The 22,060-nt window shown below is 44.2% G+C and overlaps 1 protein-coding gene across 8 annotated transcripts in view; it reads left to right on the plus strand.

Moving 5' to 3' along the window:
- The window catches only part of Kansl3 (KAT8 regulatory NSL complex subunit 3), a 45,118-nt gene extending 23,393 nt beyond the window's left edge, over positions 1–21,725 (plus strand). For 7 of the 8 annotated variants that reach the window (XM_070013322.1, XM_070013323.1, XM_070013327.1 and 4 more), the window contains 15 exons: positions 390–491; positions 578–649; positions 2,346–2,420; positions 2,614–2,771; positions 5,998–6,061; positions 6,478–6,678; positions 6,828–6,984; positions 8,307–8,384; positions 10,152–10,343; positions 11,018–11,102; positions 11,449–11,576; positions 12,995–13,104; positions 13,486–13,708; positions 13,965–14,098; positions 19,714–21,725. In XM_070013322.1, coding sequence (XP_069869423.1) covers positions 390–491; positions 578–649; positions 2,346–2,420; positions 2,614–2,771; positions 5,998–6,061; positions 6,478–6,678; positions 6,828–6,984; positions 8,307–8,384; positions 10,152–10,343; positions 11,018–11,102; positions 11,449–11,576; positions 12,995–13,104; positions 13,486–13,708; positions 13,965–14,098; positions 19,714–19,734 — 1,800 coding nt within the window. In that variant the 3' untranslated portion in view covers positions 19,735–21,725. The remainder of the gene's footprint in view (positions 1–389; positions 492–577; positions 650–2,345; positions 2,421–2,613; positions 2,772–5,997; positions 6,062–6,477; positions 6,679–6,827; positions 6,985–8,306; positions 8,385–10,151; positions 10,344–11,017; positions 11,103–11,448; positions 11,577–12,994; positions 13,105–13,485; positions 13,709–13,964; positions 14,099–19,713) is intronic. The other variant, XM_070013324.1, reaches the window with a different exon arrangement.
- The last annotated feature ends 335 nt before the right edge of the window (positions 21,726–22,060 follow it).

The raw sequence follows: 22,060 nt of genomic DNA on the forward strand, positions 1-22,060 counted from the left end.
GAATGTGATCATGAAGGATTAAAAGAAAGGAGCTTGCTAAGGGTGGGAGTATCAAAATGGATAAATCTAAGGGTGAACAAATGTAGCAATGCTACTCTGTAAACACTGTGTTGAAAATGAACTATGCAACTTGTGGGCAGGGATAGGAGAGAAAAACTTGGAGGGAGCAAAGAAAGGAATGACATTGTTCAAAAAGGAATATACTCATTACCTGACTTAGGAAACAGTAACCCATAAAATTTAAAAACATTTTTTTTTTAATGATGAATTCAATTGTGGAATCGCCCAAATTAATCTTTTATTTGGCATTTGAATGGTGATTGTTCAAGATCGAAGGGATTCAAGGTAAGTTAAGCAGAATAGAAAGTTTTGAAACTTATTTCTTTTAGGTCATCCCTGTGGCCACACATTTGCTGAACAATGGCATTGGGGTTGGAGTTCTGCAGTGTCTGGAGCACATGATTGGTGCAGTGAGAAGCAAAGTATTAGAGGTGAGAATGTGCCATGCCCAGCCTTCTAGGTAGTATACCACTGTTCTGTGGCTTCCTGTTTTACCAGCTGCTTTCCCTTCCCACAGATTCATAGCCATTTTCCACATAAACCTATTATATTGATTGGATGGAACACGGGAGCTTTGGTAGCCTGTCACGTAAGTGATTTCCATCTTATTTAGAGGTCACTGAGAACTGCTGTTACTACTCGTGGCTATACTGAGTCCTTTACTGGTTTCTGTTTATATGGTGCTGAGGAATCGAACCCAGGACCTCATGCATGCGGGGCGAGCACTCTTATCACTGAGCCACCTTCCCAGTCCCATTTACTGTGTTTCAATCCCTATGTTTAATGCTTTGCTAGTATAATTGCATTACAAACTGGAAGATAACCTTTATTCTTTTAACTTTATTTTGGAAAAGCTTAGGCAAGAACAAAGGCAAGGAGACTAGACTAATAAGCCTCATGGGTCTCACACCCAGCTTTACCAGCAGTCATCTCACCAAAAGGCTAGTTTCTTCTTAGCCTGCCTAATTACTTGCTTATTCCTCCTCCCCCAATCCCCATTCCGCCCCCCTTTCCCCACCTCACCTCACCACACACACACACACACACACACACACACACGTTATTTTGAAGACAGTATCAAGTATATTTCATTTATATATGTTTCAGTATGTAAGATTTCTTTAAACAAGTACCATATGATTTCCCCACCTAAAAAATGAATAATTCTATTAGGCCCAAATTATTAGCTCTCAAATTTCACATGCTCATGTATGATCCCTTTATTAGATACCAAAGAACCTTTTATTTTATTATCTTACATGTATTCATATACCTGCTGCTAGTTTGTGTGTTTCTGAAATGTCCAAGCCTCCATCCTTCTCAGTCTAGTTTAGTATGAGCCCTAGAACGACAAGAGAAAGACAGCACCTACCCATACTCCTTCCCCCCAAGGACAGCAACAGAACTCCATCCTTAGTAGCTGACTGCTTTGAGAAATCTGGGATGTGTGAGAGCTAGCTCCTAAGCCCAATGGAAGAGACTTTTCTTTTTTTCTTTTTTTTTTTTTTTTTTGTCGACCGTGGGGCTGAACTCTGGGCCTGGGCGCTGTCCCTCAGCTCTTCAGCTCAAGGCTAGCACTCTACCACTTGAGCTGTAGCGCCACTTCCGTTTTTCTGGTGGTTTAATGGAGATAGGAGTCTCACGGTCTCTCCTGCCCGGGCTGGCTTTGAACCGCGATCCTCAGATCTCAGCCTCCTGAGTAGCTAGGATTACAGGCGTGAGCCACCAGCACCCCGCTTTGGAAGAGACTTTTCTTACAAGAGAAGAGCACTATTAGTGTTCTTTCTTCCTCTCTCCCTCCTTTCCCTCCCTTCCTCCTTTCTTTCCTCTCTCCCTCTTTCCTTCCCTTCTCCTCCTCTCTACTGATGGAACCCAGGGCCTTATGCATGTTAGTCAAGTGTCATTTAGCTGTCACTGAGCCCACAACCCAAGCCCAACATTTGTAGTCTTTTTATTGTATGCGCACCTAGTGGAGAAAAATAAAGCAAGAAGGCTCTGGTCTTGGGGATTGACAGAGTTGAAGTATTATACTTCCCATCCTTTGGTACAGATGTGACCTGGGTCCTTTCAGAACCCTAGTTCTCTTAAGTAGTAGCTGCTTGTGGGATAGCACACCTTATATTCTGTATTTTTACTGCTGTCACCATGGCTTATGCAGCTGGGGGTTAGAACAAGGGAGGAAAAGATGGGACTGCATGATGGGTCTGGGCTACTCTTTGATCCTGGGTAGGGGGAGGTGCAATGAAATCACTTGCCCTTCAAACATATGGTGTCCTTATTTACAGGTGTCAGTAATGGAGTATGTCACTGCAGTCATCTGCCTTGGGTTTCCTCTGCTTACCGTGGATGGTCCCCGGGGGGTAAGAGTGAGGTGAAGTTGGTTGCTGGGTCATCAGCAGTGGGATTGGGGGATAATAGGAGTGCATGTCTCATCCAAGTTGGGGTGAGGAACCCAGCTGGTACATAACCTACTCCTTGAAACATCCCCAAACTTTCAAGGTCAGTGCTTCCTGAGTATGAACTGGCCAAATCTAAAACCTGTACTTGTTTTAGGATGTAGATGATCCCCTCTTGGATATGAAGACTCCAGTCCTCTTTGTGATTGGTCAGAATTCCCTACAGTGTCACCCTGAAGCCATGGAGGACTTCCGGGAGAAGATCCGAGCTGAAAACAGCTTGGTGGTAGTTGGAGGAGCTGATGATAATCTCAGGTAAGTAGGCTTCCCCAGAGCTGCAGGGAGCAAGTTACAATGTAGAAGAATGCCCGTTAGGTAGCAGTGGAACTATAGACTAATCTGGCTCAGTTAGCAAAATCTGAAAATTAACATTAGTATGATAGCATTATCTAATTTGCTGTTGTCTTCTGATTGTTATTTTTCTGGTATAGGTCTAGTTCAAGAACACATTAGTTGCATTTTTAATTGTCGAGCCTCAGTCTGTGAATTTGATGTAGTTCCTCAGTCTTTGTCTTTCATGACTTTGATATTTTTGAAGATTACTAGCCAAGTATTTTGTAGATTGCCCCTCAGTTTACGTTTTTTTACATTTTCTTTTGATTATGTTGAAGATACACATTTTTGGCAACAATGTCCATAAATGATTACCCATTTCAGTGCATCCCTTCAGGGGATATATAATACTGATTCATCTTAAAACTACTGATAATAACCTTAGTCACATGATTAAGGTAGCTTCTGCCAGGTTCTCCAGTATGAAATTTCTGTTTTTTCCATTGCAATTAGTTAACTTGTGGGAAGAAGAAACTTGAGGCTCTATAAATACTTTATTTGCTATAGACTTTGACTAGAGTAGGCATTTAAAAATATTTATGCCTTAACTGAGGTGGAATGTGAACATAGATGTTACTTGTTTTAAGTCATATTTGAGAAACTTCGGAGTATAAATACAGGCAAAGTTTGAGAGAGGTTTTAGGAAGATGACTGGTCATTGAGACAGACTTTCCTTGTAGTGATGAAGCATGTAAGATTGTAGTTACATGTTTTGGGGACAGTAATCATGTTCAAACTTGGACTTTCCCCCCAGCCTTTTTGGCTTTAGTTATTCAAATGGAGTCTCACATTTATGCCTGAACTGTCATAGACCTATGGCCTCTGTATACCTAGGGGGACTGGCATGTGTTACTATGCCCAGCTGCTGACTGAAGTGATGATCTTGTTAATTTTTGCTCAGGCTGACTTGAAACTGCAAGCTTTCTGATCTCTAATTCCTGAGTAGCTAAGAGTTTAGGTGTGGGCCTCTACAACTGGTCTATAGTTACATTCTCATCTAATGTACTGAAAAAGAGGTTGTAGGGGCTGGGAAGGTGGCTCAGTGGTAGAGTGCTTGCCTTGCATGCATGAGGCCCTGGGTTTGATTCCTCAGCACCACATAAGCAAAAAGAAAAAAGCCAGAAGTGGTGCTGTGGCTCAAGTGGTAGAGCACTAGCCTTGAGCTGAAGAGCTGAGGGACAGTGCCCAAGCCCAGAGTTCAGGCCCCATGACCGGACCCAAAAAAAAAAAAAAGAGGTTGTATTATCTATTTGGCTTCCTTTTTCTATATATTCAGCCTTAGAGATTAATTTTCAGTTACACACTAGAAAACTAAGTACTTGCTCCGAAGCTGTTTTTTTTTTTTTTTTTTTGGTCCTTCTGGCCTTGTCATTTGCCAGCCTGCCTTTCGATGCACTGAACAATGTTTTTTATGTAAATACATTGCTTTTCTTGGTAGTTCAGAAAATCTTTTCTTTTTTTTTGGGGGGGGGGGGTCCGGTCATGAAGTCTGAACTCAGAGCCTGGGTGCTGTCCCTCAGCTCTTCAGCTCAAGGCTAGCGCTCTACCCATTTCTGGCTTTTTTCTTTTTGCTTATGTGGTGCTGAGGAATTGAACCCAGGGCCTCATGCATGCAAGGCAAGCGCTCTACCACTGAGCCACCTTCCCAGCCCCAGAAAATCTTTTCTACAGGGGAATAGAGTTTGTTTTGACTTGCTGTGAGGGAGTAAGGAGAACTAGGAATGCTGTTTTCAAGAGTTATGAGGTAGGGCTGGGAAGGTGGCTCAGTGGTAGAGCATTTGCCTTGTGTGCCTGAGGCCCTGGGTTCGATTCCTCAGCACCACATAAGCAAAAAGAAAAAAGCCGGAAGAACTGTGAGGTAGCTTATGAAACATTTCTGCATGATGCCAAGGTCATTGGACTGAGAAGTGAGAGACCTTTTAGGACTTGACCTCTTTGCTTAGAAGTTTGTGTAACTCGAGAAGTTTGTGCAACTCAAGAAGTTTGTGCAACTCCCAGTCTTCTAAAAAATGAAAGTGTTGGGCTGAGAATGTGGCTTAGTGGTAGAGGGCTTGCCTAGCATGCATGAAGCCCTGGGTTCGATTCCTAAGTACCACATAAACAGAAAAAGCCAGAAGTGGCACTGTGGCTCAAGTGGTAGAGTACTAGCCTTGAGCAAAAGAAGCTCAGGGACAGTGCCTAGATCCTGAGTTCAAGCCCCAGAACTGGAAAAATATATATATACAAAATCAGAGCCAACAGCCAGTCAATTGGCTTATCAGAATTTAAAGGTTCAATAATGTTCTCCATCTTGTAACTTGGGGATCTTGTTCTCTTTGCTAGGAGTCTCAGTTTAAAAGTCAGTGATATATATTTTTTTGAGACAGGGTCTCACTATGTAGCCTAAGCTTGCCTTGAACTCATTATATAGCCCAGACTGGCCTAAAACCCCAGATTTTCTTTTCTTAGCCTCCCAGGTGCTAGATTATAGGTATGTATCACCACATCTGTTTTGAAACCAGGGGATTTTTTTTTTTTTTTTTTGGTTATGGGGCTTGAACTCTGGGCCTAGGCACTGTCCCTCAGCTCTTCAGCTCAAGGCTAGCACTCTACCACTTGAGCCACAGCACCACTTCTGGCTTTTTCTGCTTATGTGGTGCTGAGGAATCGAACCCAGGGCCTCAGGCATGCAAGGCAAGCACTCTACCACGGAGCAGTCTTCCCAGCCCAAAACCAGGGAATTTTAAGGCTTGCTTTTCAAAGAAGAATGCCACTAAGTGAGGTCCTTCCTTCCCTCCCCCCCCTTTAGAACTAACAAAGGGCCCCCTTGAATCTTCTTCCACTAATCTAGTAATCTCGGAGTTGGGAGACTAGGGAGGTAGAAGGTATGGAATCCCTCTATGTGGCCCTGGCAATCCAAGTCAGCTTTACTTGTTAAGTTAGAAGTGTAGGCCTTCTGAAGTGGATAGTCCTGGGCATCATCCTTGGTTCTTTATATAGGTCATTTTGTTTAATCCCCATATCTCCCTGAATGGGGTGTTACGATGCAGATATGAAAACAGGCTCATAAAGGTCACATCACCTGCTTTAGGACTCATGTAGTCTTTCCAGGCCTACAAAGTAACACAGAGAAGAAAAGTAAACATTTTTCTCCTTTTTTATTTCTTAGAATAAGCAAAGCGAAGAAGAAATCAGAAGGGTTGACTCAGAGCATGGTGGACAGGTGTATTCAGGTAAACAGGTGTCCTGTACGTGTTTGCCTTTTGGGTTTCATGCTGTTGGCAACAGGCTCATTGGCTTTGGAGTATGAAGGAATATCCACTGAGCCCTCTGTGGGGCTAAATTATAATCAGAAAAAAGAGAAAAAGAGCAAAGGGGAGGTAACCTGAGACATAAGCAAGGCATCTGGGAGAAAGGGTTTGCTGGAGGGGGGGTAGAATGTACCTGCTTCCTCACAGAGCAGAGGTACATGCTAGTCTTTTTCAACCACAGTCATTCAGAAGCATGGGATTTGTATATGCTTTGTGAGTGAGAAAGGACCAGCACATCTAGGAGCCAATGCCCAGGAAGAATCTCGCTTAGTTGCAAACCATCTGGGAAATTCCTGCTCCCCAGAAGACTCATAGACCTGGATTCTTTTTTACATTAGGATGAGATTGTGGACTTTCTGACTGGAGTGCTCACTCGAACTGAAGGTCACATGGGCTCTGAGCCTCGGGATCAGGATGCTGAGAAGAAGAAGAAACCTCGTGATATAGCCCGAAGAGACTTGGCCTTTGAAGTGTCTGAACGGGGCAGTCGGCCTACTTCTCCAGCTGCCAAGCTCCCTGCCTCACCCTCAGGCTCAGAGGTAGTTCAGGCAGGGTAGTTCAGTTCCTGGGTACTGAAGACTACATAGTTGACTTCCTAGGGATACTTGGGAGTTCCAGGGGAACATGCTGACCAATGTCTAAATTCAAACAACATTGGCTCATCTCTTGGCCTTCGTATTCTACCCAGGATCTCTCTAGTGTGTCCAGCAGCCCCACATCCAGTCCCAAGACCAAAGTGACCACAGTGACCTCTGCCCAGAAATCTAGTCAGATTGGGAGCTCCCAGCTGCTGAAGAGACATGTACAGCGGACAGAAGCTGTGATGACCCACAAACAAGCCCAAGGTATAAGCTTCTGGCCTAGCAGTCCCACTGGGGTTCTACGGTTCCATCTTCTGAAGCTGATGTAATGTGGTAGCTGGAAAGTATTAGATCTGCAGCTTTTTTCTGGTGGATATGAGAGACACCCTTTCCCACATTCCTGTCTAGACAAAATTAGACTGAAATGAATGTACGTTAGTGGGGCTTTGTGGTCACTAGTTACAGCTTTGTGTTGGTATATTAGAGAGGTTGGGTTTATAAGCTGACTGTGTGTGTATTGACCCAGCTTTTTTCTAGGGAAGCTATGTCTTTTGCTCCAGGCACTCCTAGCCACTCATGCAGTCAGGGAGCTTTCTAAGTCATGCAGACAGCATGACTAATTTTATTCATCAGATTCTGAGACAGCTCACCTGGCATCATGCCCTTTCTTTGTTTTGCCCTTGAATAGTTAGGATTTCCACACTGAGACCTTTCACAAAGTTGATCAAGGTTTTATATAGGTTTTAGGGAGGCATGTATGATAGATATTCGGGGCACTAATAGTGCAATATGGAAATCTATAGAGAAGGGATCAAGAAAGAAGTGCACTTGAAATGTACACACACACAGAGTAACTGAGGTGGGTAGCCTTGAGCTAGGACCTCTTGCACAGTGATATTGATGATATGTCTATGACCATGTATCATCTAAAGTTCTTAGGAATTCCAGTGCCTAGGAAGAGGCACAGCCCTTGCTGACTGTGAAATAGAGGATGTTAAGGGTTGAGAAAGATGATCTACTCACCTCTGCTGTGACTTTTAGTGGAGCCAGAATATTAGAACTTAATATTAGAACTTAAACCTAGGCCTCTTAAGAGTTTTCTCATAAGAGTGGTACTAACAAGAAGCAAAGAAGCCTGGCTCTTCAGGCTTCCATGGATGATTCTGGGTGAATGGTGTCCCCTTAGATGATTGAAGATAGCTAGTGATTAATGGAGAATCTCTTGAGCTCTGGAAGGCTGTGACAAACTGGGTCAAAATGGTTCCCAGAGTGTCATGGGGTCAGCAGCAGCTATATCACATGTCTTTAGCAGATATGGGCAAGCAGGAAGTGATAGTTAACATAAACAGAGCCCTTATCAAGTGCCATGCCCTCTTGCACTTAACTTGCCCTCAATGGTTGAATCATGACAATGACCTTTAGTTTGTAGATGATTCCGTGGAACTGCTACATGGCAGAGTCAGGTTTCAAGCTCAGTGACCTCAGAAGGAGCTCCTTTAAGAGACTATTTTCTTCTTTTTCTTTTTCCCACTCTTCTCCTTTTTCTGGCTGGCCATGATTCTGTAATTCTTTCTGATTCATTCCAGCACAGTTTGCTGCTTTTCTGAAACAAAACATGCTGGTGAGGAAAGCTCTTCCTCCCGGCGCCCCCTCCTGTCTCTTTGGTGAGTATCACTCCTTTTCTCACCTACTTGTCTTGGGCTTACTGCTTTTTACCCCCTCCGCTTTATTTCCCCCTCATCATTCTTCAGTGTCTACTTTCTTCCTATTTTTTTCTCTTCTTCTGTTCCCTGTTTCTTTTTTTTTTTTAATTTCCTTTGCTTATTTATTCATTTTTTTCAATTTCTCATGGTGTTTTTCTTTTTTTTTTCTTTCTTATTGTGGTTCTTTTACTATGCTTCTTGATTTCACTTTTCCTTTGTATGCCCATTGCCTGTGAATGAGCCTGAGTTTCCTTGTCTGTTTCTCTACTCCGAGTTCTTGTTTCCATCCTGGCTGCTGCAAGCATACCAGCTACTTAGCAGCCATATGCCTTCCTCTTTTGATTTATTTCCTAAGCAGTGATTTCCTAGCTAGTGATGCCTTGATTGTGGCTCCATGTCAGAATTCTGCCCCTCCCTCCTTCCTCATTGGATTGCTGCCTTCCTCCCTGCCCCAGAACTACTTTGTGATAAGAGTACTAAAGATGACTTCTAGGTTGAAAAAGGAGGAAACCTGGCCAGCCATGGTAACACCAGCCAGTAATTCCAATTACTTGAGAGCAGAGGCATGAAAATCATGAGTTAGAGACTAGCCCCAGCAAAGTTACTGAAACCCTATCTCAAAAACAAAATATAGCTGGGCACTGGTGGTTCACACTTGTAATCCTATCTACTCAGGAGGCTGAAATCTGAGGATTATGGTTCAAAGCTAGCCCAGGCAGAAAGTCCATGAGACTCTTATTTCCAATTAACCACCAGAAAACCAGAAGTGGAGCTGTGGCTCTAAGTGGTAGAGAACTAGCCTTGAGCAAAAAAAAGCTCAGGGACAAGACCAAAGCCCTAAGTTCAAGCCCCATGACTGATTTAAAAAAAAAAAAAAAAAAAGGCTGGGTATGTGACTCAGCCTGTAAGAGTCTAGCATATGCAAAGCCCTGGGTTCACTCCTCAATGCCAATAGCAACAAAAAAACAAAGAAGGAACCTGTGAGGAAGTCTAAAGGCTTTATTCTGTGCACAGTGAGTCTGTTTGAGTCAATGGAAATGGAGGCTCCTATGTGATAAATGACCTTTCTCTGTCATGGGTACTAAGATGACATGGGTACTAAGTTGTAATATAGCCTGCTGCTCCCCTGTTACCTTTGAGCAGGAGTTGTGAGCTGCCTGTGCTTCAGTGGTCCCTCACCTAATCGCTACCCAGAGTCAGCTTAAAGTTCTGGTAATAGTCTTTCTCTTTGCCTTCATTTGGCAAGCCGACCCTCAACCTTGGGCTCTTAAGAATGGAAGCGCTCCGAGGAGTCCTGTGGAAACTCCTGTTTGCAGAGGACTAGGTAGCCTGCTGCTCCCTGAGTTCCTGGAAAAATTTCCTACCTCCCGCCTGTGGAGTGATAGTAAGGAGAGCCAGCAACAGTAATATGATCACATTCCTTGAGTTTGGGAAGGGCTGTTTATAGCCACTGTGGTGAGTCCTCTGTTTGGTGGTACTGGCAGGCCCAGAGTGTCTTCTGTCCTCCAAAGCCCCTTCCCATCTACCACTAGGGAAGGGTTCTAGATGGAGAAGGAGATATCCTCTGAGAAGAGCCTGGTAGAGTCTGAGGTAGAATTGTGAAACAGGGTCCTACTTGTGGGGTGGCTCTCCTGTTCCCAAATGGCTGGTCTTTGCTGGTATTGGCTGGCAGAATCCACCGGGCCCTGTTTTGGCTTGTGGAGATTTCACCTCAGCTCCATCTCTTAGTTCCCATTTCATCAGAACCAGTGGAAGAGACAGAGAAAGAAGAGCTTAGGGTCCAGCTGAAACGACACCATCCCTCCAGTCCTCTTCCTAGCAGTAAGACTTCCAAGAGACCGAAGATCAAGGTGTCCCTTATCTCCCAAGGGGACTCGACTGGGGGACCTTGTGCTCCTTCCCAAGGAGGAGTTTCAGAAGGTGAGTTGCTCAGGGTCTGTTTAATAAGAGTTGCCCAGTTCTTGTAGGAACATACAGATCCCCTTGGAGGCTACTTACCAAGTGGGCAGCTCAGCCCCTGCTTCAGAATGAGAAGCCTGGAGCAGAAAAGGCATGAGGTTACACCTGCTGAGTAAGTGGGCGGTGACCTTGCTTAAATAAGGACTGGGGAGGTAGAGTCTGGTGGGAACTGTAGGGCCATTCAGAGTACCATACATTTTCTTCCTTTTTAATTTTATGAAAGATAATCTTGATTAGAAAATGAAAGAAAAAATGATCCAACACTTTCCCTTTTCTAACAAAGCTTCCTTTTTTCATTGTCCAATCTTTGCCTATAATATCTTTTTTTTTTGGGGGGGGGGGGTCCACTCATGGGGCCTTCACTCTGGGCCTGGGCACTGTCCGTCAGCTCTTCAGCTCAAGGCTAGTGCTCTACCACTTGAGCCACAGCGCCACTTCCGGCTTTTTTCTTTTTGCTTATGTGGTGCTGAGGAATCGAACCCAGGGCCTCAGGCATGCAAGGCAAGCGCTCTACCACTGAGCCACCTTCCCAGCCCCTTTGCCTATAATATCTTATATTTAGCTTGAGTTGTGGAACTCAAAATGGTATGGGCCAAGTAGGACTGACCAGTGGCCTTGGGATTTTTCTTTTGCAGCTACAGGAGGAAAGCCCATCACCATGACACTGGGGCAAGCCTCAGCAGGGGCTAAGGAGCTCACTGGGCTTCTCACCACTGCCAAGTAAGTGCTCCTTTGTCTGTCTCTAGTTCCTTTTTTCCTTTATCCCTTTTCATTTAGTGCTTCAGGAAGACGGTAGATTCTGGAGTCTTATCAATTATGGGGTATGACTTCTTTCTGACTGGGATCTTTGTCCATTATTTGGGTTAGTTCAGAGGTCATTACAGAACATCCCTGACGTTGCTGTAAGTCCTTTTAGGAGAACAGAAGTAGAGTTCAGAAAAGCGAACTTAAGAAATTGCAGGTTCTTGTGTGTGTCCAGCCTTGCTGTCCCTACTCTGGCCATTCCCTGTGTTACTGGGGTCTGCTGCCTCCTGACCTTGGGATAACAGAGTTCCTTTGTTTCCAGGTCAACTTCTGAAGGTGGAGTTTCAGCCAGCCCAGCCCCCTCAGTGGCCTCCAGCAGCACCACACCCAGTGCCCTGCATACTCTCCAAAGCCGCTTGGTGGCCACATCTCCTAGCAGCAACCTGCCAGGTATCTTAGAGTCTATTGTTCCCCCTACTGGCAAACTCTTTTTGGTCTACTGCCAGAGAGTGGTCTTTGGTGAGCATTCTTGGAGGTTGTGCCTCTGGGCCTCACTGTGGTCCTAGAGGATGCCAGAAAGCTGGAATTCGCTTGAGTGAGGGGAATTCCATAGACTTAACACCCATAATATATAAATGTCCAAATGTGCAAGAGCTGTATACTCTGCTGTAAAAGTGGGAAATACTAACGAGTAAAGTACATGTTTCTTTATTTCCTTTTCAAAAGATGTTTACATTGTTATTACAAAGGTATTAAGCCGGGCGCTGGTGGCTCACACCTGTAATCCTAGCTACTCAGTAGGCTGAGATCTGAGGATCGAGGTTCAAAGCCAGCCCGGGCAGAAATATCCATGAGACTCTTATCTCCAATAAACCACTAGAAAACCAGAAGTGGTGCTGTGGCTCAAGCAGTAGAGCGCTCGCCTTGAGCTGAAGAGCTCAGGGACAGTGCCCAGGCCCAGAGTTCAAGCCCCGTGACCAACCAAAAAAAAAAAAAAAAGTGATATACAAAGGGGTTACAGTTCATACTGCAGGTAATGAGTACATTCCTTTTTGGACAATGTTATTCTGTGTTTCATTTTGATGCTTTTGTCTTTTTGTTTCCAGTATTGGGGCTTGAACTCAGGGCCAGTGTGCTATCCCTTAGTTTTTTTTCCTCAAGGTTGGTACTCTATCACTTGAGCCATCTCTTCACTTCTGGCTTTTTACTTTTGGTTAATTGGAGATAAGAGTCTCATGTCCATTCCTACCCTGGCTAGCTTTGAACCGCTATCCTCAGAGTTCAGCATCCTGAGTAGCTAGGATTACAGGTGTGAGCCACTGGTTCTTGGATTATTTTGATGTTTTAAACATGTCTGATTGAATAAAATTGAAAGCAGGGCTAATTAGCACACCAAGATGTTTTTCTGACTATTCTTGTCCCTTACTTTCTCTAACCCCACTCTGCACAGAAAAGCTAATTGCCTGAGCCCAGTGGGCTGGAATGTAGCAGCTGCCCCTCTCCTTTCTCTTTGCCTTGAGGATTGGTGCTGTGTGTGAGGAAATCCATTTGTCTTAAACAGTTCCTCCTTTTCCCTGGAATTAAAGGACTATGGGGAAATTTTAAGTTTCTAAAAAGTTGGGTTTTTTTCTGATATTGTCCAAAATGCAGGTCTGGTAGTTTGCAACAGGTTGGGTATACAGGGAAAATCCAAGGCAGAATCTGGCACTACTGTGCATGCTGGGGGAGATACTCTTGGTGTCTTTTTGAAGGTAGAGAAGGTGAGGGCCTTGGATTGAGTTCAGTATTGGTGATGGTGGGCAGTGTGGATGCTTATGAGTATTTGCAAATGATTGACTAGTGCTGATAACTGCTATGTTCTGTCTTAGGGGCCACATCAGCCAGTAGCCTCCTCCAGGGCCTCAGCTTCAGCTTGCAGGATATTAGCAGCAAGACCTCTGGCCTCCCAGCAAATCCCTCCCCGGGGCCAGCCCCACAGGTACACATCTCCCTTTCACTGGGCAGGCAGGTACAGGGAATAGGTCTCCTCAGCCTAATTGCTTTTGGCAGGGAGACTGGATCAAGAGATAGTGGGTCAAGGACAAACAGCCTTTCCAGCTCCCTAGCTGATGAGCTAACAATAGTTATGGCCCATCACTTACTGTGTGACATTAGGCAAGCTTCTTGACCTTTCTGTCTTGTTGCCTTGTCTGTGAAATGAGAGTTAAAGAAAATGTTTGCAAAATGCCTGGAAGGGTTACCTTGCATGTAATAGACACTTAGTATGTGTTAGCCTTTAATAATATGCTGTGGGCTCTCCAGGCTTGAATTCTGCTGTTGGGTGCTAGCTTCTGATCACCTGGGCTTGTGTGTCCAACAGGCCACCAGTGTGAAGTTGCCCACCCCGATGCAGAGCTTGAGTGCCATCACCACGGGCACCAATACCATTGTTCGTACCATTCCTGTGGCCACCACTCTCTCCTCGTTGGGTGCCGCTCCTGGTGGGAAGCCTACAGCCATCCACCAGTTGCTGACCAATGGGGGCCTTGCTAAGTTGGCAAGCAGCCTCCCTGGCCTGGCTCAAATCTCTAACCAGGCATCAGGTGAGTCTCATGAGAATTGTGGGGATTCCAAGATTGGGTCTTCCCTAGTACCTTCCAGTATCATGAAGTCAAGGTCTGAACCCAGCCCACAGGGTCTTCATTGCCCAGAAAGGTCAAAAGACCACAAACTGTTTCCTGTTGCCTTTCAAAAACAAACAAAAACAAAGTCAGGAAAGGAAAACCTTAGCAGAAACCGAAGGCTATGACCAAGAACCCCCGCTCTCCCACCTCTACCCCCCCTCTCTTTCTCTCTCAGGCTTGAAGGTCCCCACCACCATTACTCTGACCCTCCGTGGCCAGCCAAGCAGAATCACAACACTGAGCCCCATGGCCTCAGGAGCAGCCCTGTCTGAGGAGCCCACCTCCCAGGTGTTACCCTCTAGCTCACAGGTGAGTCTGTTTGGAGAAACACAGCATGGGCTCCAATACTAGGAAAGTTGGAGCTGGCCAACCAGTTGACCAGAATAGGTACCATTGCACTAGGCCATATTCAAACCCAGACTTTTGGATTTATCACTTTGTCACTTTGAGCAAGTCATGGACCTCTTTGAGTCTCCTTTTTTTGTGACATTCCCTGACTGTTGTGAGGATTAGAAGTAAATACTTTAGAGTAGCTGTGGCTAATATGTAATGTTTCTGTGTACTTTCACTCTTGTTCTCTTTCTCTCACTTCTTGTTTTTAATCATTCACAAGTTGTAAGCTACTTGGCTAGTATTTTGCTTCACTAATCATTTTTCAATGCTACACCTTCCTAGATGTACCATTTATTGCTGTCATTTTAGTGCACAGCTAGGTTTTCATAGCTCTTACTCAGGAAGTCAGTTCTTCTTAGATAACCTAATTACCATTGTGACCTATTCAAGTAAAAAATTTCTGATCTTAAAATGGTAGTCTGAGGAGCAACCCAAAGATTGGAGGTTAAATTTAAAAAACAACAACACAAAGATGGTTCTAGTCCAATACTGAATGTGCTTTTCTCCAGTATGCACTGTTAAGCCAGGTCTTCCTTTGTGTGTGTGGACAAGGTGCAATGCACGGGTCATGTAGCAGCAGGCTCCAGTTCCTGAGCCTTTGTTGTTGTTGTTGTTGTTGTTGGTCATGGGGCCTGAACTCTGACCTGGGCACTCTCCCTCAGCTCTTCAGCTCAAGGCTAGCGCTCTACCACTTGAGCCACAGTGCCACTTCCGGCTTTTTCTGCTTATGTGGTGCTGAGGAAGCGAACCCAGGGCCTCATGCATGCAAGGCAAACACTCTACCACTGAGCCACCTTCCCAGCCCTCCTGAGCCTTTTTGCCAGTCCTTCTGGGTCTAAGAAGAGAGATCAGTGCCTGACATTCTTGGAATCATAGTACCTTTGTTTGCACAGATGTAGAAGTGCTTTTATTTATCTTACTCCTTTTTTTTCAATTTCACACAAAGTTGTGTCTATTCAAACACTACAGATAATAGCATTATTTAGGAAGTGACCATAGTGCTATCCTACAGATTATAATTATACTGTAATTGCTTAATATGACTGCCAGCCTTTTTCTTTCTTTCTTTTCTTTTTTTTTTTTTTTTTTGGTTGGTTGTGGGGCTTGAACTCTGGGTTGGGCACTGTCCCTCAGCATTTCAGCTCAAGGCTAATGCTCTACCACTTGAGCTACAGCGCCACTTCCAGTTTTCTGGTGGTTTATTGGAGATCGGAGTCTCACGGTCTTTCCTGCCTGGCTGGCTTTGAATCGTGATCCTCAGATCTCAGCCTCCTGAGTAGCTAGGATTACAGGTGTGAGCCACCGGCGCCTGGCCAGCCTTTTTCTTATATAATTTTATTTATTTTGAACAAAAAGAGAATCATAGAGTATGGATTATTTTGTATATAGACTTTGTTTTTTTTGGGGGGGGGGAGTAGGAAGAGTACATTTTTTTTTTTGGTAAAGATACTATACAGAGGGTTACAGTTACATGAGTGAGGTAATGAGTACACTTCCTCTTGAACATTGTTACCCCCTCCATTGTTTTATAGACTTTGTTTTATAGGTCATTTGTAATGTGTTCCTATTGGTTGCTTAGAGACCTTTCCACATCATTCCAGAGATTGACTGGTATTTCACTGTGTGGGTGTGTGAAACATATATCTCACTGCCTCCTGCTACATAGAATGTTGGAGTATATCTTGTTTTGTTTTGTATTTGTAAATACCTTTGCTCATGGTTCTTCTGGGAGTATTTCTCAAAGTTGGAAACCAGTCAGTAGAGATGTAGAATACATCTCACATCTAGTCATATGCTGACTAATTACCCTTCAAAATGTTTTGCTTGCTGGGCACCAGCGGCTCGTACCTATAATCCTAGTTCTTGAGAGGCTGAGATCTGAGGATATGGTTCAAAGCCAGCTGGGGCAGGAAAGACTCATCTCCAATTAGCCATTGGAAAACTGGAAGTGGTGCTGTGGCTCAAAGTGGTAGAGTGCTAGCCTTGAGTGAAAAGGCTCATGGACAGCACCCAAGCCTGCCCTGAGTTCAAGCCCAGGACCAAAAAAAAAGAAAAGTTTTGCTTATTTCCAGTTGTAGCCACATTGATGAGATTATGTGTTTTCCTATACCTTTGTCAATTGTGGAGATGGGGGTGGGGGGGTGCTGGGCTTGGGGGGAGGGTTGTTTTGTCTTGTTTTTGTGATTCTGGGGATTGAACCCAGGGCCTCACACTTGCCAAGCAAGAGTTCTACCACTTGGGCTACATTCCCAACCTTTTTTCTGTTTTGTTTTTGTTTCTCAGATAGGATCTTACCAACTTTACCCAGGCTATCCTCTCAGCATGATCCTTCTGCTTTAGCCTACTGGAGCTATAATTATAGGTGTCCTCGTGGAGCTGCTTTCTATTCTTTTCCTTTTGTATATCCTCTCATTAATGTTATTGTGCATTACAGAAAAAAATAAGACTATCTAAAACAACACAAAAGGCAGGCACTGGTGGCTCACACTTGTAATACTAGCTCCTTAGGAGGTTGGGAGCAACAGAGCTCAGGGACAACACCCAGGCCCCAAGTTCAAGCCCCATGACTGACCCAAAAAAAAAAAATCACAAAATGAAAAAAAAAAAAATAAGCCGCATGTATTTAGAAAGAAAAACATTTTCCTATTCTTTTGGTTGGATTTTATTCTATGTGAGATTTTGGCTTCTATCAGTGAGTGATTAGTGATTTTGACCTGAAATTTATAATTATTTAGATTTGTTATTACTTATTATCACCTACCACTTTTGTATGTATGTGCTATCCTTTGTCTAAAAGAGGTGAGTCTGCCCTTGTAGAATGATATGAGAAGTATTTGTTTCTTTTCAGCCTCTTAAAACACTTGAGCAAAGCTGGGTGCTAGTGGCTCACACCTGTAATCCTAGCTACTCAGGAGACAGATCTAAGGATCACAGCCCAGGCAGAAAAGTCCATGAGACTCTTATCTCCAAATTAATCACTAGAAAACTGGAACTAGAGCTGTGGCTCAAAGTTGTAGACCGCTAACCTTGAGTGAAAAAGCTCAGGGATAGTGCCCACGCCCTGAGTTCAAGCCCCATGACCAACACAAAACAAACAGAAAAACACTAGAAATGGCCCCTTCCTTAAGTGCTTTAAGAAAGTGACCTGCAAAATCATTTGGGCCTGTTCGTAGACCATCTTCACCTTTACTGATTCCATCTTTGTACATAACTAGAATATAGATCCTTGCTACATGGTACTTCCCTCTGTAGGGTACTCAGCAGGCTGTGACCTGGGGGAGCTGGTTAGCTTTGGAATGAGTAGAGGTCATTGAGGTCCCTCATTTCCCATACTAAATTGAAGTACAGGACAAAAGCTGCATTCTGACCTTCTACCTAATGGTGTTAAAGCTATATTATTTCTTATGTGTATATAATGGGTATTGATGAATCTCTGAGGGAGATTCAAAGCATTCAATAATCACTTTCATATTCACATTGCCAGAGAGTGTGACACTGAGGAAAGCGCACTGGCTTGTAAGTCAGGCCATCTGTTTTCAGTAGGCTCTGTGATCTGGGAAGATCATCTGACCTCTGTGGGCTTTCGTTTTCTCATCTAGTTTAGTGAGAAACTTGGTCAAATGGTTGTGGTAGTGGAATTAATAGGGCTAAAAAAATCTCAGGCTTTGGGAACATTTATGAGGCAAATGGAAAATGTGAACACTCTCTGTAGTTGTTGATAATTGAAGAACTGTTTAACTTTTTTCTCTCCTGAGACAGTCTTGCAGTCCCTGGAGGACTGGGGTTATAGGAGAGAGAGAGAGAGAGAGAGAGAGAGAGAGAGAGAGAGAGAGAGAGAGAGTGTACACATGCACCCATTTGTTCGTGTGTGTGTGTGTGTGTGTGTGTGTGTGTGTGTGTGTGTACATGTACACATGCACCCATTTGTTAATGCGTGCCAGTCCTGGCTGGGGTTATAGGGGTGAGTGTGAGTGAGTGAGTGTGTGTGTGTGTGTGTGTGTGTGTGTGTGTGTGTGTGTGTGTGTGTGTGTGTGTGTGTGTGTGTGTGTGTGTGTGTGTGTGTGTGTGTGTGTGTGTGTGTGTACATAAGCTTGAACCCATTTGTTCATGCATGCCAGTCCTGGAGTTTGAACTCAGAACCTGGGCACTGTCCCTGAGCTTTAATGCTCCAGAGTAGTGCTCTAGTGCACTTGAGCCACAGATCACTTTTATCTTTTTGGTAATTCATTGGAAATAAAAAGTCTCGTGGACTTTCCTGTCAGGGCTGGCTTTCAACCATGATCTTCAGATCTCAGCCTCTTGAGCAGCTAGGATTATAGGCGTGAGCCACTGGTACCCAGCTTATGCTTAGCTTTTTAAAAAACAATCTTTTTAAGTATTTTAAGGTTAGTTAATATTTGTGGGTAGAATGAATTTTAAATTAAGGGTTATAAATACTAGTGAAATTACTGTTAGGTCTGTGAAAGCAGATTGTGCACTAATTAGTGTTCACTACCTGTGTCCTTGATGGACATGGACAACCATTGTGCTTTCTGACAGCTGAAACACCATAGGGGAAAGGGAGGACCGAGTTATGACTTGCAGTAGAGTCCTAAGCATGGACTCCTTGCTCATCATCAAAGCTGTCTCTCCTCTCTGTCTCCTGACTACAGTGGGACACTTGGCAGGCAGGAAAGTGGCCAATCTAGCTGTCGCCATAGCAGTGAACCTCAGTGCAGCCTTGCAGCAAGCCCTAGCAAGTAGGCTCATTGTTGAAGGAGCTCCTAATCAGGACAGTGGTCACCTACATTCTGCCCTGCCTTGGGGCTCTGAAAGCTGGGGTGCAGGGAGCTTTTGCATTTTTTTTTTACTGTTAACCCCTTCATCTTCCTCCCTTCCTATGTCCTCCAGCTTCTTCCCTTTACTGAATTTTCAGTTTCCCAAATGTCAGATTGAGAATGATGATAGACTTGGTAAACAATGCCAACTGTCTACCTTGCTTCCTTTTTCCTAAGCTGCAGAATTCAATTGTCTGTGGTATCTTCCACACATGTACAAAATATCCAAGATCTAAAATGATATTGTCAGAATAGTCATGGAAGTCTTCCCTTCAATTCTGATACCCTAATGATTTACCTGTTCCTTCTCTCTGCATTCCCTTTCTGTTTCCATGTATGATAAATGCTAAGAGCCAAACTATGTGATTGAGCACGTATTATGTCTTAGGTGATTTATGCAGATTATCTTACTTATCCTTACAATGGCCTACTGAAGTAGGTGCTGTCATTGATGACTTAGAGGTAAGGGAAAGGAGACTCACAGAGCCTGCCAGCCAGAGCCATTCACTGAGTGGCCAGATAAACCTCATTTTAGAGTCAGTATTCTGTTAACCATGTAGCTTCCAAAGCACATGTTCTGGTATATGCACTTTTTTACCCTGATGAGAGTTACTTTGAAATCAGTTCTCAGGAATAAGTTGATTTAGTCGGTGGGTCTGGTTGTGATGGTTACCAGACAAAGCTTTGACCCTTGCTCACTGTCTTCTGTCACAGCGCCTGCCTCCAGCACCCTGAAGATGCTGCTTTAAGGTGAACCTTGTGTGGACCTGCTGAACTATTCCAGTGCTGAAGACCTGTGCAAGACCGTTACTTTTATCTCTTCACCAACTGTCCAGGGTTGAGCCTCTGAGCCTTGAGAAACTATTAGGCCAGTGGTACCAACAAGGGCGAGGCACTTTCCTCCAAGATCTGCACGTCTGATGCCGGAATCAGCCTCCTCAACAGAACTGGTCTACGTGGGTCAGAGGCACTTGTATCCTGCATTGGGGTGATACTCATCCCAAGTCACTTTGGAACTGCTCACTGCATTTAACTGCCAATGGGAGAACTTCCAGTGTTCACTGGAAGGCAGAGAGAACTGGGCTATCATTTTTTTTAGCCCATTTAGCCTCTAGGATACAGAGAGCAACAGGTGCCAAGAAATGAAAACTGGTTCCTTTTTTTTTTTTTCTACCATGTTTTTTGCTATTTTGGCTTCCTGAGAGCATACAGGTCCAGAAAGGCTGAAAATGAGGGGTAGAGCAAGAAAGGAAGTAGCTGACATGTACAGTGAACGTTGTGGTGTAGTTAGTTTAGTTTCGGGGTTGAGTCTGACCCCTGAAGACCTAGCAGATTAACTGTTAATGAAACATGGAATTTGCCTTGTCCTGAATCCAGTACATCTGGGTATAACCAGCCAAAGTGAGTCTTTGACTATCCCAGGAACTTTGATCCTTCTGGGTGGTAAAGCCTGTACTTGAGTTTCTATTTTATATACCTTTTTGTCTTCCTGCCTAGAGATTGTTGACAGTGAATCTGCTGTACACCCTGAGCCTTGCAGGTCATGATCCCTGGTGAAGTAGACACTGAAGACAGACCACTGGGCCCCTCCATACCCTTCAGAACACTTAGGTGCAAAAGTAGTTTTGAGTTTGGCTTTGGACCTGTGTCTATAATAAGCAGGCTGCTTTCCTTTCTGTGCTTAGAACATTTCTAGTCAGGTGAGGAATAAGGCAACCCAAGTGCTCAGTTTAGAGCGGTGGAGCCAAGTGGAGCACATGGTGTTCAGGGGTCAGAGCAAGCAGGGCAGAGGTGTATGTATAGAAGTGGAGAGGGTTCTCTAAGCACCAGGCCTTCCCTCCCTCCATCCTGTGGCGCTGCTGTCAGTAATTAATACAGTACGAGGCTGCATTTTGTATTAACTGGTAGGTAACTGCATTCTGAAATTCAGAAGGCTAATATTTAGTGAATGTAAGAAATTTTAAAATCTGAAAAGAGGCATCCAGGGATCAGAGGTTTGAAAGTTTTATAGGTAGAATTGTAACATATCAAAAGAGCAGAGCAGAGAGAAGTAAGGTTGTGAGGCTCTGTGAAGCTTGAAGAACATTTAGAACTAGCAGATAGCCCTGAACAACCCTTCAAACAGCCTAAACTACAATGGGGTGGGTGAGCTGGTCCTGGAGGATGCCACCCCAGGTGTTGGGAACCAAGGACAAAGCAAAGAATACTATTTTTGTGGCAAATGCCATATGCGTCCATGAATAATAACATGCATCCATGAGGCTGACACATTGAAGAACTCCAAAACTGGGGCAGGGGAGCTGCGAGAATACTGACCTTCACCTTTGAGGGACTGGCCAGCAGAAGAAGGGGATTCTGGACTTACATTCCTTAGATCCCGTTACAAGTCACAGTTCGTGCAATGTGGAAGGAAGTTTTGCCCTTTACCTATCTCTAGCACACCTAGAGTCCATAACCTCAGAACATGATACTCTTGGACAGTGTTGAAGGCTCAAGAAGGCTTTAAATTCTTGCACAACAGATACATGTATGTTGGTGTCCTGTAGATGATGTCCGTGGGCTTGATGTGACTGAGGGGCAAAGACCTTTTGTCCACATTTAGTCCCATCACTACAGCCACCTTTATATGGGTTATAGGGCTTAGCCACTCTGTTGGATCCATTCTTACATTAGCAAAACAGTTAAAATTTTGCTACTTAGCAAAAAATTAAAAACATTCAACCTTTGGATTGCTTCAGCTTGTTTTCATTTGACTTCACATACTTATTCTTGGAATCACCCAGTGAAATGAGATGGGAACAGAAAACATAGCTAATCCATAGTGGTTATGTTAGAGCCAATGCACTATAATTCCAGCTATTAAGGAGGCAGAGGTTTGGTTATAGGCTGTACCCAAGATCAGCTGGGTGCCAGTGGTTTGCCCCTGTAATCCTAACTACTTAAGGAGGCTGACATCTGTGGATCACAGTTCAAAGCCAGCCTGGGCAGGAAAGTTTGAGACTCTTACCTCCAATTAGCCACCAGAAAACTGGAAGTGGTGCTGTGGCTTAAAGTAATAGAG

This window comes from Dipodomys merriami, unplaced genomic scaffold (assembly GCF_024711535.1).
Source record: "Dipodomys merriami isolate MVZ:Mamm:240054 unplaced genomic scaffold, mDipMer1.0.p SCAF_90, whole genome shotgun sequence".
Taxonomy (NCBI): domain Eukaryota; kingdom Metazoa; phylum Chordata; class Mammalia; order Rodentia; family Heteromyidae; genus Dipodomys; species Dipodomys merriami.